Genomic DNA, 16,195 nt, shown 5'->3' on the forward strand with positions numbered 1-16,195 from the left:
GCTCACACCTACAGGAAGTCAACCTGAAGCATCCACATTTAGAAAACCATCATGGGAATGCTTTATTTTCTTTGACAACTAAGGAATTCAGTCAAGTGAAATACATCACAAACATAATGTATCTGTATATATTTAGATGTGTTGTTACTTGTAAACAATCCAATCAGCCTGGTTGTCTTAAGCAGTTCACAGGAAAACAATGTGATGTAATCAGTCTTTTGGCTTTTGCACGGAAGTCAACATGTGATGTGTTTGGAAGGATGACTAATAGATTGATATTTCTTCAGATAAATAGGTGAATCTCTGTCAATAGCCTAAGTCACATTTCACCCCAAATCGAAGGCTATTCTTTGCCTCAAAGCGTTATTTTTATGAAAATTAAGAACAAACCCTAATCTCATTACCATAAAAAAAGTATGTATATATATGTGTGCTATTTAGTACTGAATAAGATACTTCTCATAAAAGATGTTTACATACAGCCCACAAGAGAAAATAATAGTTGAATTTACAAAAATAACCCTGTTCAAAAGTTTACATACACTTGATTCTGAAGACTATGTTGTTACCTGAATGATCCACAGTATTTGAACTCTTTCCAACAATGACTGTATGATTTTAGGATCCATCTTTTCACACTGAGGGACTCATATGCAACTAATACAAAAGGCTCAAACGCTCACTGATGCTTTAAAAGGAAACACAATGCAGTAAGAGCCAGGGGTGAAAACTTTTGAACACAATGAAGATGTGTGCTTTTTTCTTATTTTGCCTACATATCTTTTTTTATTTAGTACTGCCCTTCAAAAGATACTTATATGTTTTCCAGAAGACAAAAGAAGTTAAATTTACCGTGATTTTCAAATTCAAAAAGTTTTCACCCCCAGCTCTTAATGCATTGTGTTTCCTTCTGAATCATCAGTGAGTGTTTGAACCTTCTGTAATAGTTGCATATGAGTCCCTCAGTTGTCCTCGGTATGAAAAGATGGATCTCAAAATCATACAGTCATTGTTGGAAAGGGTTCAAATACACAAAATTGCTTAAAGACCAAAGATTTTGTGAAGAACAGCAGGCAGTTCAACTTCAACTGTTCAAGACAAACAAGGGACTAATGAACAACTATCACTAAACAAAAAAAACACAGCTACGGTGTACATTTTAGGACATCCTCAGACCTCAGACATACAATAGCAAGGCGTCATGCCTCAGACTGAAAGGCTTCAGGTCTCAGGAAAAATGGCGGCAGGTGTCAGGTCACGTACAATTAGACATTGGACGAAACGGACATCTATTAAAAGGCATCAGACAAAAAGACATAAGGCGATCTATTTGGTTGTCAGAAAATAAAAAAGCAAGAAGTACTATTTCACTGTTTCATTAAAAGCTAAACTAATTAAATTGTATACAGAGCAGAAAATGCATTTCACGAGTATTGTATGTTTAAAAAGTTTATAATATTACAACCAGCTAGCTTGTATGTTGCCAAATAGTACTAAGTTACCCTTACGAAAAATAACCATGGTTTTACTACAAATAAAAGTGTGGTCATACAAATGGGAATCAATATACACACACAAAAAACTGTTTCTACATTTTCACTATAGTAAATCCGTGGTTAATTTGTCTTTTTGTCTAATGCCTTTTAATCTGAGTCCATTTAGGCTGATGCCTTTTAATATGAGTCTGTTTCGTCCGATGTCTAATTGTACGAGACCTGACACTTGACGTCGTTTTTCTTGAGACCTGAAGCCTTTCAGTCTGAGGCACGATGCCATTTTGTCCTGTGACTGAAGCCTTTTAGTCTGAGGGATGATACCTTGTCATTGTATGACTGAGGTCTGAGGATGTCCTAAAATGTACCCCGTACACAGCTGTGGCTCATTCAGGTAACAGTATTAAGAATAAAGTGTATGTGAACTTTTAAACAGGGTCATCTTTATAAACTCAACTATTATTTTCTCTTGTAAACTATATGTAAACGTCTTATATGAAATATCTTATTCAGGTCAGTACTAAATAAAAATAACATGCATTTTGTATGATCCCTCTTATTTTGCTAAAATAACATTTTGCAAGATGCATGCAAACTTTTGACTTCAACTGTAATAAAAGCCCGTTATGGTAATAGGAATTTGTGCAAAATGCATTTATTCATTTTTTTTTTTTTCTTTTTAGATTTCTTTATGCAAAGTATAATTTCTTTGATTTTAGAGTGAAATGTTTTTGTGACATTCACCCAAATATAATTTAACCTGGTCAGACATTTTCCCAGTCAAACATTTTTCCCCAGATGAATTAACAGTCTTTTAGGGTCATAAGCATCATTTTTCCAGTGCCGTGGCCCATATGTCGTCAGCTGGTTGGTCAGGCAGAACCCAGCCTTGAGGAACCGATGTACCATCAGGGTGTTCGTCAGAAACCAGAAACTGATCCCACTCTCTCCTGTCAGGGGAAATGCGATAAAGACACATTCTTCAGTTATGTCACATTTACTCAGAGAGTTATTTTTAGAGCTTACTTCTGATCTGAAAATAGACCTTATTTGAATCAGCGCAGGAAGGGAGTGCTCTGCTGGTGTGTAGTAATCTAGGAACGGCTGAAGAGGGTGATTAGGTGGCAATTCAGCTAAAGAAAAACAAAGGAATACAGTTTACATGTATACAGTTGAACAACACCACATTTTACTGTATATGAACATGCATGGTATTTATAAAACATACCAACTGAAAATAGGAGAACAAGTGCCATATAAATACCACTGCACAGAAAGATCAACAGTAGGTTTATTCTGTACTATTTCAAGATGTGCCACACTATATATAAATGTACATACAGAGAAGCACGTCCTGAAATAGTACAGGGACTTAAAATTACTATACCGCCAACTTGTGGTTTTAGGAACACAAGCCTCATGAGTCATGAATGAGGAGGAAAACTGCTTTGGACCTATACTATTTCATACATTTATAGTCTGCATATTTACACTACCAGTCAAAGTTTTTGAAGTTGAACAGTAAGATTATTTATGTTTTTTAAATAAGTCTCGTCTGCTTGCCAAGCCTGCATTTATTTGATCCGAAGTACAGCAAAAACAGTACAATTTTTGAATATATTTTAAAATGTAATTTATTCCTGTGATCAAAGCTGAATTTTCAGCATCATTACTCCAGACTTCAGTGTCACATGATCCTTCAGAAATCATTCTAATATACTGATTTTCTGTTTAAGAAGCATTCATTATTAATCATCAATATTTAAAACGGTTGAATTTTTTTTTTTAGGATTCTTTGATGAATAGAAAGATCCAAAGATCAGCATTTATCTGAAATAAAAAGCTTTTGTAACATTATACACTATACCATTTAAAAGCTTGGAGTCATCAGTATAATTTTTTTTTGGGAAAAAAAAGAAATTATAGAAATGAATAGTTTTATTTAGCAAGGATGCTTTAAATTGATCAAAAGTGGTGATAAAGACATGTTACAAAAGATTTCTATTTCAGATAAATGCTTCTGCTTACTATTTATTAAAGAAACACGAAAAAATTCTACTAAGCTGTTTGCAACATCATAATAAAAAAATTATTTTGAGCAGCAAATCAGAATATTTGATTGATTAGAAGGATTATGTGACTGGAGTAATAATTCAAAAAATTCAGCTTTGAAATCACAGTAATAAATTACATTTTAAAATATATTTGAAGAGAAAATTACTTAAATACTAAAAATATTCCAAAATTTTAAATTTTAATTTGCTGTACTTTGGATCAAATAAATGCAGGCTCGGTGAGCAGAAAAGACTTCTTTAAAAAACATTAAAAACTTTTGACTGGTAGTTCAAATCTTGATAGGAGCATTTTGACAAATATATAAACTATACTACATATACATTTATATTAAATTAACTGATTATCAAGTCAAATTTATTTTGGTTTCAGTTTTCAGTCGAGTGCATCAGGGCTCTACGCTTACTTCTCTTGTTAGGAGCACATTCTAAACAATGATCAAAAAATCTGATAAAAAAAAATTGCCTTCTTAGTACATGGTGATATTTGACTCCTTAAAGTGATTTACAGGGGAATTTAATTTTTACCTTTTCATACGTTTAATGAGGCTCAGAGGTGGCATGAGTGCAATCAAATACATAAACTCATGTTGAAATTAATGTTTTAAAATTTTGAATACAGAAATATTAAAGGTCCCATATCATACACATTTCTGGAGGTTTATTTTATTTGTTGATGTCCTTAAGAATATATATTTGCGGTATAAGTGCCAAAATCCATCTCAATATATTTTTACAGCTCCTTTTTTAGGAGCTCTGTCAAAAACAGGTCGATTTTGGCCCATCTAATTAATATTCATGAGCCTCTCTTCTGATTGGCCTGTTGTTTTCTGAGTGACGCACAACCAGGCCAATCACAGGTAACTACGGTCATGTATGCTGTAAGCGTAAGCGAGCTCAGAGCAATAGAGATAGCTGATACTCAACAGGATATTTTAGAATGATCATTAATGTTTTTTCTTTTACAAACACCGAATGCAGTAAGCTACATAACTGTTGCTTTAGTAAAGCCCCTTTCACAATGCGCGCTGATTCTGGAAAATTACGGGAACTGTGTGAACCAAAGCCAGAACCTAAAGGCAGTGTTGTAGTAATGATGCACGTTATCAAGCGACTCTTCACAACGAAAAATAACGTTACGTGCAAAGTGGAATGAAGCGGCGATCAGACAGAGCCAGCTCCTCACTATCAGCGCTGAAGCACAGTTTGTTCAGGTTAGTTTCAGTTTAGTGAAACGTACGCGTCGCATTACATCTCACATCCAAACGTCACATGTCTTTATGGTTTGTGTGTAAAGCACGCACAGATTCCGGAAAACAACTGTGAATGAACCAAATTAAACAATTCCGGAACAAATCGTGGGACACATTATCCGTGTATTTACCGGAATCGCTGTGTGAAAGAGGCTGAAGTTGACGTGCCGCTGGTCTCTTATATTAACGTTGTTCTGAAGCCTGTGTAATAGGGATGGGAATCTCATAACTGAGGCCGATGCGATACGCATCTCGATGCATAGCTGACGATACGATACATTAAAGATACATGAAGCAACTAGCGATGCGATGCGATACGATACATCCCTGTTACGATGCAGTGCGATCCGATTTCGATTCGATACGATTTAACACGATTCGATGCAGTATGATGTAATGAAACAAATATGAAAATATGCATTTCAGTATGTTACAGATACTTTTATTTCTTTGTTTCAGACAACAAATCAGAAATTAACTTAAGTGCCTTCTGATTTGTAGTGCATGACCCTATCACAAATAAGAGTTGGTAGTGCAAAAAAATATTAAATAAAACCAAATGTTTTTTTTTCCTGTTCTGTCTCCACTTAAACTTTTAACAGCTCAAACATAGGCAGCTGCGATTAAAAAAAGTTTTGATCATTTGCTCATCCTGGGCGTCCCGCTAGCAGTAGCAGGTTCAGCTAATTCGGCGTGAATAATAATAAAAAAAAAAAATTACTACGTATTTTTTATTTATTTTTTATATGTAACAGCCTTCACTGTTTTTTTTTTTTTATCAGATTTTCTCAAACTGGCCTCTGCCCAAAAATGAAAATTTCTGAACTGCAGGGTTTAGACTTATTTACTAGTCTCACAGTCTTTTCAGTGACTGGGGTGGGCTTGGTTTGTGCTGCAGATCCTCTCAAATCGGGGATGCAGCTGTGAGGCTGCCACTCTTAGCTAACTATCAATGTCCAGCTTTGACAGGAACAAGTATACATAGACATTTTTTGTCGGCGCGTTATTTGAGCGGACTTTGCTTTTCCGTTGAGCATAAGCGGTACACGAGTGGAGCATTCATATGGGCCGTGAGCAACTCAACGGAACGCACATTCATAGAGCGGAATACTGATCAGAGCGTCACACATTGAGCAGTGTGCGCTGAATACTGCCGGACAGCGCGGCAGATAGTTTCGGCAGTTTATCTCTATAAAAATCGTCTGTCTGTACACTAGCCTTGCCGCGCCCCCCAGAGTTTGGGAACCACTGGGCTACGTCACATTCACGCAGCAGTAAAGAGAGACGTGCTTGACAAACAGTTTAGAGGGTAGAAAACAATCTATACATTTTCCACTTTCTAAATAATGAAAGTATAGTATGTCTACTAATAATTATAAAGAAATAAATCGGGTTTTACCGATGCAGATATGTTAGAAACGATGCATCGCGATACAAATGTCAATTTGTATCCGATGCACACTTTTTAAACCGATGCATCGCATCGTTAGCTTTTTAAGCCGATGCACCGAGCGAATCGGGGAATCTTCCCATCCCTACTGTGTAATGATCGTAGCTTGACATCTATCGACTGAACAGGGTTTTCTCCACTTGTTTTCCTGTTGTTGTTGCTCAATAATGGAATGGATGCGTTGTTGTCTGGGGGTTTGACAAAAGGAGGGTGGGACGTTGGTTTGTGACTGAAGGCGGTGACTTGAGTCGATCGGACGTCACATCGTTACGGAAGTCACAGCTGCTCGTGAAAATGAACAGCTACTTTAAGCAGGCTGTGTGCAGTTTACTGTGGATTGACTGTTTTGAAACTCATATGGTAGTTAGATAGCCCCTAGACCTTAGTTATCATGAAAAAAGCCAGGAAATTTTGATTTTGACGATATGGGACCTTTAAATGATTTAAATAACTGAAAAGATCTGCCAGCAGGTGGCGGCAAGACACTGATTTAATTACTGAATCATATCATTCATTTGATTCGTTCGAACGATTGGTTCATTCAGGAATTAAACAAGTGACTGTCTTTATGAATGGGAAATTTAATCATTTCACTAGATTTGTTTAAAAACTCACGTTTATTCATAAACGAAACACCGCTGTGTTTGAATGGAGATGTGCAGCGGCTTAGTTGTGACTTGTTTCAGACTACTTTTGATTGCGAAACCAGAAAAATCAGGCAATAGTGTTATAGTCAGACAATGTAAGTCAATAATAACTTCTTGTTTATTTACCTGCTCTATTAAATCAATATCTCATTTACAAACTCCCTTAATTATTATTAAAGCTGTCACTCATCTTAGTTTGCGATATCACAAAGCTCTATTATAATCACAGACGCTCTCTATACTGCACAATCAGTCTCTTATTTACACTCTCTCTACAATTTGTTTATGTAAGGTTTCCTGAGATATGTCTGTAATACATTACTCAATGTTGCAAAAACCCATAGAAACCTTTGAAGCTCCCCTGAGCGCAAACACAAATGTACTGCTCGGGTCAGTCGCACCTGGTGCTCCTAAATATTTTTTCATAGTCGCATGTAGTAGTTTTCAGTCGCAAATGCGAGTGAAATGGTCGCACTGTAGAGCCCTGTGTATCCTAAAGTTTCGATTTTAGCCAAGAATTTTCATTACTAAACAATACAGATATAGATGTGTGCATAAAGTACCTCCAAACAGCATTGCATCCACCTCTCGCTTCTTCTGCAACAGCTTCTCTTTTTCTTTCTTCTGTCGTTTCTCGCGGTCTCGTTTGCGCTCCTCCTCCTGTTCTCCCTCCAGCATGACTCTCAGAGCTTTTTCCTCAGTGGCGTACACACCTGTGCGTTTGCGGATCAGACTCCTCAACCGCTCCAAGTGACCCTCAAACCTCTCATCACTCTCCTGTCCTGGAAACATCCCTGTTAAAATTGAAAAAAAAAGGGCAAAAATGTAGCATTATAGTAGGTGAACTAATTAAGCTAAATTAATTTTTAGATGTTAAAATGCTTTTTAAATCCAGTTTAATATGCAGAAACAAGTATAAGCAAACCATTGATAAACTGATTTCTCCAAAAGGTCAGAACAATATGGTTATGCAAAACATAAAGTGACGAGATTAATTCTCAGACTCAGAGATAATTTTTATGCCAAATCATGCAAACAAAATCTAGTTTTACCTTTTCTGGCCGCAGCCTCTTTGCGGAGTTTTCTGAGTTTTTCCAGTGATTTGAGGATGTCCAGCATTCTCTTGGAATCTGATTGTTTCTTTCTGACCTCTGACAGAACAGAATCAGCAGCCAGCTTCAACTCTTTCTCCTGGACAACAACAAAACATTAAGATCACATTGCTGAATATATAAATCCATATATTATTATATATCCTCAAAAATAAAACTATAAATAGGAACGGATAGTTCTGGATACTGATTGATCAATATAGTAGTGATGTCCAATTTGTGAAAAAAATGTTCCTTTGAGTTGGTTCTTTTACAGGAAAAGGTCATTAAGAAACTTTTTTATTAGGAACTAACAGAATAGAAAGTAATATTGAGGACACATCAAAAACTATACTGATTATAAACCAATATTCACAACAAAACATGTCTGATTTTAAAAGTAAAGACTATAGAAACATACAGAATGTTCTTAGTAAACTGCCAATTTAAAATAAAAAAAAGACAGCCATTTAAATAAATTGTTTTAAAAATATATTATTTATATAATATCCAAATAATATAAGATAACATTAATTAAAATTACATAATATAAATTATTTATATAATAGCTAAATAATATAGTATTATATTAAAATATAGCATCATGATAAATGTATACAATTAGCATTAAAAAACACAATAATAGTATTGTATTAATACAATATGAATTATTATTAATAAGATTTTTAATGTTTTTTTTTTTTAAAGTCTCTTCTGCTCGTCAAGCCTGCGTTTATTTGAGCCAAATACAGATTTTTTTTTTACTTTTTAAAATAGCTGTTTTCTATTTGAATACATTTTAAAATTTAATTTTGTGATTTCAAAGCTGAATTTCTATGATCCCTCCGAAATCATTTTAATATTCTGATTTGCTGCTTATTATTATTATGTTGAAAACAGGTGAGTAGAAACGTTTCTTTGATGAATAGAAAGCACAGAAGAACAGCATTTATCTGAAATAGAAACTTTTGTAACATTATAAATGTCTTTATCATCACTTTTGATCAATTGAAATCATTCTTGCTAAATAAAAGTATTAAGTTCTATAAGTTGTTCCCAAAATTTTATTTTAGATAAATCGATCTATTCCTCAAAGAATCCTGAAAAGAAGCACTCAATTGTTTTAAATATTGATAATAATAGAAAATCTTACTTAAACTGCAAATCAGCAAATTAGAATGATTTCTGAAGGATCATGTGACACTGAAGACTGCAGTAATGATGCTGGAAATGTAGCTTTGATCACAGCAATAAATTACATTTTAAAATATATTCAAATAGAAAACTGTTATTTTTAAATAGTAAAAATATTTCACAATATTACTGCTTTTGCTATATTCTGGATCAAATAAATGCAGGCTTGGTGAGCAGAAGAGACTTATCCTTACTGTTCACTTCAAAAAAAATTTGACAGGTAGTGTGTATAATATAGAATTACAAATAGATATATTAAATAGTATTATAAAACAATTACACAGTACAATATAAATTAATATCAATAAATTAACTATTTTATAGGACATTTTAAGACAAGTTATGGGGGCATAAAATTATAAAGGATAACAGGAATGAACAATAGCAGGCAAAACTAAGTGTGCCCCCTGCTGGAAGATCCTGATATAAACCATAAGTTTTCCTCACTCTGTTCTTCTCCTCCACCTCTTGAATGCGTTTCATCTGCCATTTATCAACCTCTGCCTCTCTTTCAGCACGTCTAGCCTCCTGCTCCTGCTTTTCCTCCTTCTGCTCCATCTTTCTTCTCCTCATCCTTGCTCTCTTCTTATTTATCAGCAGTAGTTTCCTCTTGATGCTGCTGACACAATCCGGATCCTTCAAATCTATCAGGCCTTCCTGTATGTTGCTCTTCAGTTCAGTTGCTTTTGAGAGGCTCTCAGTCCAAACGTCTTCATTCTCCAAATTATCCTTCAGCCTCTGACAAACAACATTTAACTCAGACAGCATTTTAACAGTCCCATATAGCTTCTCTCTAAACTGAGAGATGGAGGGTTTGTACTCGGTTTGCTTTGGTTCAATGGATTTATTTTTCCTTTTAAGCAAGAAACTCTGAATCCACTGCTCATCTTTTAATCTCTGTATGGATTCTTCATCGGAAGCTGATGTTGAGGTACTTCTATTCTGGACTTGCTGGTCATCCAACCGGGACCTGTTCATAGACTGGCTGTTAAATGGGTAAACCTGAGCTTGATTATCAGGTCTGGAGCTGGGCTGATATCCTCCAGGTGCTGAGTTTGGAAACTGATGTTGATTTGGTGGGAATTGTCCCCTGAAATGATGTTCAGCAGGATTCCACTGGTTCTGGGACCAAGATGGAGGCGGGTTCTCACCGTGCTGAGGAGGTTCAAAACTCCCCGGAGGTGGTCTGCTCGGGTCGAAGGGTGGAAACGGAGGCCAGTGATGCTGTACCGCCGGTGGTGGATGTGGATACATGTTCCATGAGTGTCCCGCTGCAGCTGGAGGAGGCAACGGCGGTGGTCCCGCTCCTCCTCCTGGATAAACAGCGGCATCTAAACCCGCGGGATTGTTGAAGGGAGGCGGCGGAGCGCCCATATAACTGAACTGTTGAGGGTTATCCATTAATTCACAGTAAAACCAACTGCAATCCGGTGTTGAAACGCGCTGTTGTGAGGTACGTTGTGAGAACAAACGACAAACGGAAGTTATGAAATAATGACTTCCGGAACGTCTACAAAATAAAAGGCCCTTTAAGTTAAGGGTCTTTTTTATTTTATTTTTTTATTTTTTTACAGTTCCTAGAAATTCCTTTTTACATAAGACGGATATAACTGCCCAGAATATATATTCAATTATATTTTATGTTATATTAAATTCTATATTCTACCAGTCAATAAAAATAATTTTAATATTATTTAAAGACGTCTTTTCTGCTCACCAAGCCTGCCTTTATTTGATCCAAAATACAGCAAAAGCTGTAATATCGTGAAATATTTTTACTATTTAAAACAACTGCTTTTTATTCGAATATACTTTAAAATGTTATTCCTGTGATTATCATTACTTCAGTGATACATTTTCAGCATTGTTTCTCCAGTCTCCAGACCTTTTTTTATTTTTATTATCAATATTTAAAACAGTTGAGTAGATTTAAGGATTCTTTGAACAGAAAGATCCAAATATCAGCATTTATTTAATTGAAATAAAATGCTTTTGTAACATTATACTCTATACCATTCAAAGGCAGGGGTCAGTATTTATATATATATATAATTTTTTTTTTTTTTTTTTGGTGAAATAAGTTATAGAAATTAATACTTTTATTTAGTAAGGACGCTTCAAATTGATCAAAAGTGATGATAAAGACATTTATAATGTTGCAAAAGATTACCATTTCAGATAAATGCTTTCTTTTCAAAAAATAATGTTTTCACCATAATAATAAAAAATAAGCAGCAAATCAGAATATGAGAATGAGAATGCTAAAAAAAATAAGCATTGAAATGACAGGAATAAATTACATTTTAAAATATATTCAAATGGAAAAGAGTTATTTTAAATAGTAAAAATATTTCAAAATTGTACTGTTTTTGCTGCACTTTAGATCAAATAAATGCAGGCTTGGTGAGCAGAAAATACTTTAAAAAACATTACAAACCTTACTGTTCAAAAACTTTTGACTGGTAGTGCATATACTTGTAATAAGAAACGTGTTCAGTTTATTAAAAGCAAGGGTAAAGACTTTCACATTGTTACAAAAAAAGGTGTTTGTTTTACTTTCTATTTTTCAAAGAACACTGACATAAATGTACCAAGGTTTCCACAAGTGTTGCCAAGTCTGCAGTTTTCCAGTGGAATTGGGCTACTTTAACACGGTTTCCAAGGGGTTGTCTTTCATGTTGCAGGTTGAAGATTGAATTTTACAAGGTGAACCCCCCTCAGCAGAGTTTTTACAGAGGGACACGATTGGGCTAGTATTGAGTAGTAATTAGGAGAGTTTTGTTGTGAAACCTGGCAACCTTCATTTCCACAGAAATATTAAGCATCTCACTGATGTTAGTAAGTAATGTTTTAAGAAACTTTTTTGTTCCTCCATTGAACACAAAATAAATTACGATGAAGGAAGTCACAGAGGTTTGAAATAGCATCTTTCTCGAATCTTCATTGTGGTGTTCATTAAAACACAACAGAAATCCTGCCATTGCTCAGTGAGAATATTTACATTTTATTCCTACATACATTGGTTTTGTACATCTATGCTTTGACTTGAAAGGTCAGGATCAAAAACATACATGGTTTCTACTCTCTCTATACAAATAAAGTAACCCCCCTTCCCACTTTGCATTAAACATGAGTATATTCTGTAACAAACAATGCAATTCGAAAGAAAGAAAAAAAAAACTGTTTCGGTGAAGCGACTGAAAATGAATTACACTGGGAATTCATTCGTTTAACTGCAGTTACTGATGCACAACTTTCTCAAAGAAATCAAAGGTACTTGTATACAGTTTGTTTTAATCTGACCAATACAAATAGATTTTTCATCAATGGGCCACTTTGTGAATAACAACAGAAAACACACCGATCAGATTACAATTCCAGCCAGTTACTGATTTTTTGTCCCTTATCATAATGCAAATAGCAGCTTGAGTGTATTAGCAAAACTGCCATGTAAAAATCCCATAGCACTGATTAAAGGGGAAAAAAAAACAAGTCAGCTCATTCAGAGACCTAATTAAATTAAACAGACCATAATAAAATACATATTCAGATGGGGTTCTACTTATTATACATGTGGTTTAGCTACAAAAATTGATTCACCATGGCCATACTAGGAGATTTTTATGGAAGTGATCATATATAGCTTCATAAGGATCTCTATTTATATCAGTACATGACTAGTGTGACACAAATGTGTAATTTTATTTTAAGCAGGGCAAGAAGAAACATACATTGGTACAAGCCTTCTGCACTGTCTTATCTGTTTGGTGTCCAATCAAACAGGTCATAAAATCACTTATGTTATCAAGTTAATAAGAATAAAATAAAATTCTCTTTACATTTCACAAACTGTTAACAATCTCTTTACGAGGAAAGTGTCAGGGGGGAATTTGGTTTACTTTAAACTCATTTCTCTAAGCCGTGATTGCTTAAAGTGAGGGGTATTTTCAAGGAATATGATTTTCCAAAGCGAGTAAAAGGTCATCACAAGCATACAGTGAGAAATGGACCCTTAGGAAAAACAAGGAGGCAAACAATCAGCTAACGAAATGTCTTGACTATAAACCGGGTTTGTTTGTTTTTAGTTTTTGGCAGCATCAACCTGTCTTGTCCAGTTTTCCTCTTCGACTCCAGAGTCGTATTCCTCCTCAGAGGAGTCTTTAGCTGGAGCTCTGAGTGAAGAGAAAAGAATGCAGTCAATGAGATGCAGAACAGACCTACAGCTGAAGTCCAAAGTTTACATAGACCTTGCACAATCTGGAAAATGTTCATTATTTTAGCAAAATAAGGAGGACCATACAAAATGAATGTTATTTTTATTTAGTACTGACTTGAATTAGATATTTCACATAAAAAATTACAATAATTGTTGAATTTATAAAAATGACCCTGTTCACACACACACACACACACACACACACACGATTCTTAATACTGTGTTGCTACCTGAATGATGTTTGTTTAGTGATAGTTGTTCACGAGTCCCTTGTTTGATCTGAACAGTTAAACTGCCTGCCGTTTTTTTTTTTTTTTTTAGCATTTTTGTATATTTGAACCCTTTCCAACCATGACTGATTTTGAGATCCATCTTTTCACACTGAGGACGACTGAGGGACTCATATGCAACTATTACAGAAGGTTCAAACGCTCACTTATGCTTATAAAAGCTTGCATTAAAAGCTTGGGGGTGGAAACTTTTTCAATTTAAGAATCAGGGTGAATTCAACTTATTTTGGCTTCTAGAGAACATATATGTATCTTCTGTAGCTTCTGAAGGGCAGTAGTAAATAAAAAAAGTATGATATTTAGGCAAAAAAGTAGGCCTACACATCTTCATTCGTTTCAAAAGTGTTCACCCCCTGGCTCTCATTGCATCGTTTCTCCGTCTGAAGCATCAGTAAGTGTTTGAACCTTCTGTAATAGTTGCATATGAGTTCCGCAGTTGCCCTCAGTGTGAAAAGATGGATCTCAAAATTTTACAGTCATTGGTTTTAACATTTTTGTGTATTTTAACCCTTCCCAACAAAGAATTTGTGGGACCTTAAGGATTTTTCTGCAGAACAGCAGGCAGTTTAACTGTTCAGGACAAACAAGGGACTCGTGAACAACTATCACTAAACAGAAACACAGCTGTGGATCATTCAGGTAACAACAGAGTATCAAGAATCAAGTGTATGTAAACTTTTGAGCAGGGTCATTTTTAACAATTCAACTATTATTTTCTCTTGTGGACTATATGTAAATGTCTTTTATGTGAAATATCCTACTCAGGTCAGTACTAAATAAAACAAAACATGCATAATGTATAATCCCTCTTATTTTGCTAAAATAACTAACATTTTGCAGATTCTGCAAGGTGTATGTCAACTTTTGTACCGTACTTAACTTTTTATTTTTTCCTTCAAAATGCCCACCCTCAGCACATTTGTTCAGAAAAATAATAACTTAAGGCATAAAAACAATTGATAGTTTCACGTGTGTCAAAAGAGGCATTAATCTTTATTGCAGACAGATAAGATGATGAAACAACAGGTTGTGTAAGCTCTTACCGAATGTACTGAGGCGGTGCTTTTCCTTCAACCACTTCCTTGTTCACTTCCACAGCCACAATATCCGAATTTGGCACCTCAAACATTGGATCTAGCAGCAGTTTTTCCTGTTGGGGGAGCACATGTCATTATACCAGCATGACTTTGAGGAAATGAAATCTTAATACAAAACAAACAACAAAACAGCATTCTCTTACCATTATGGATCTAAGCCCACGGGCACCAGTTTTACGTTCCAGAGCAAATCTCGCAATCGCTCTCAGGGCATCAGGTGACACGTTGAGATCACACTAATACAAAACAAAGACATTCAGAAACACTTAATGAATCACTTTTTTGTTAATGCCACATTATATGATATATATATATATATATATATATATATATATATATATATATATATATATATATATATACACACATTTATATTTACGGAACTAGAAGCACTATAAACCATCTGCTTAATAATTAATTTTTATTTAATTAATCTGCTTAATAAATAATTAATTACTTAATATAATATAAACATTTAAAAAGAACAATAATAAAAGGGAAAGATGTTCAAAAGGATATAAGACATTCAAAAATAACAAAAGGGTTTATTATTATTTTTAACTGACATTTTATCGTGTTATTTTAGGGTTTTAATTTTAATTAGCTTAACTGAACACGTGTTATGTTTTTGTGTGTGTGTGTGTGTGTGTGTGTGTTTGTACTAAAACATCTTTTAAAAAACTGTTTCTCAATAGATCTTGGACTTTGAACTTCCCTGGTATGTGGATTCCCTTTTGTTTTCTACAATGTGAACTGAATCTATGCACCCAGGCAGTGTTGTTTTAGTATCACTGATAAATATTATTATTCTGAATTAGTTTTTATTTCATTTTCAGTTCAAATATTATGTCTGTATAGTTTTTTATTCATTTTTATTTCAGTTTTAGTTATTTTAGTACTTCTTAAAATAAAATAAAATTAGAAATTATGCTTTGGCAACAAGCTGAAAGAAGTTTAACATTTTAAAAGTTCCAATAACACCTTTTTTTCTTTATGGTTTTATTCTAGTGTTTATTTTAGTTAACAATAATAACCCGGCAACCCTGAAATGCTTATGACTACATATATTGACACAGAACTCTTTGGCCGTTTGTATATTAGGTACCAACCTTGTCCATACTGAAGAGAGCCTGATACTGAGGCACAACAGCATTGCGTGGCTCTGTGAGGATGCGCACCAGTGTCTCCTCATCCAGACTGTGCAGTGGAACCACAACAGGAAGACGGCCCACAAACTCAGGAATCATGCCGAATTCAATGAGGTCTCTGGCTTCCACGTGTTTCAGAAGCCGGTCCTTCTCCTCGATCTCTGCCACCGCGTCCACCTCTCCACCCGTGGTGTTTGCCAGGTCAGCTGCTGCTGCCGCCCTTCGACCTTTCCCCATGTTAGAT

General features: G+C 34.9%; 2 protein-coding genes across 2 annotated transcripts in view; both read right to left on the reverse strand.

Annotated features, from left to right (window-relative positions):
- Nucleotides 1–44: 44 nt before the first annotated feature.
- On the reverse strand, nucleotides 45–10,666 carry pdcd7 (programmed cell death 7). Its single transcript, XM_073836434.1, has 5 exons — nucleotides 9,648–10,666; nucleotides 7,968–8,106; nucleotides 7,479–7,709; nucleotides 2,539–2,626; nucleotides 45–2,443 (listed from the first exon to the last, which is right to left on the reverse strand). The coding sequence occupies exons 1-5, from the start codon at nucleotides 10,599–10,601 to the stop codon at nucleotides 2,323–2,325; spliced, it is 1,533 nt and encodes a 510-aa protein (XP_073692535.1). The 5' UTR covers nucleotides 10,602–10,666; the 3' UTR covers nucleotides 45–2,322.
- A 1,811-nt stretch (nucleotides 10,667–12,477) lies between these two features.
- clpxa (caseinolytic mitochondrial matrix peptidase chaperone subunit Xa) overlaps nucleotides 12,478–16,195 on the reverse strand; it is a 16,223-nt gene continuing 12,505 nt past the window's right edge. Inside the window, exons 11-14 of the mRNA XM_073836436.1 lie at nucleotides 15,913–16,195; nucleotides 14,947–15,039; nucleotides 14,750–14,856; nucleotides 12,478–13,372 (exon numbers count right to left, since the gene is read on the reverse strand). The exon at nucleotides 15,913–16,195 is cut by the window's right edge and continues 20 nt beyond it. Coding sequence (XP_073692537.1) covers nucleotides 13,282–13,372; nucleotides 14,750–14,856; nucleotides 14,947–15,039; nucleotides 15,913–16,195 — 574 coding nt within the window. The 3' untranslated portion in view covers nucleotides 12,478–13,281. The remainder of the gene's footprint in view (nucleotides 13,373–14,749; nucleotides 14,857–14,946; nucleotides 15,040–15,912) is intronic.

The sequence above is a fragment of the Garra rufa genome, chromosome 3 (assembly GCF_049309525.1).
Source record: "Garra rufa chromosome 3, GarRuf1.0, whole genome shotgun sequence".
NCBI lineage: Eukaryota > Metazoa > Chordata > Actinopteri > Cypriniformes > Cyprinidae > Garra > Garra rufa.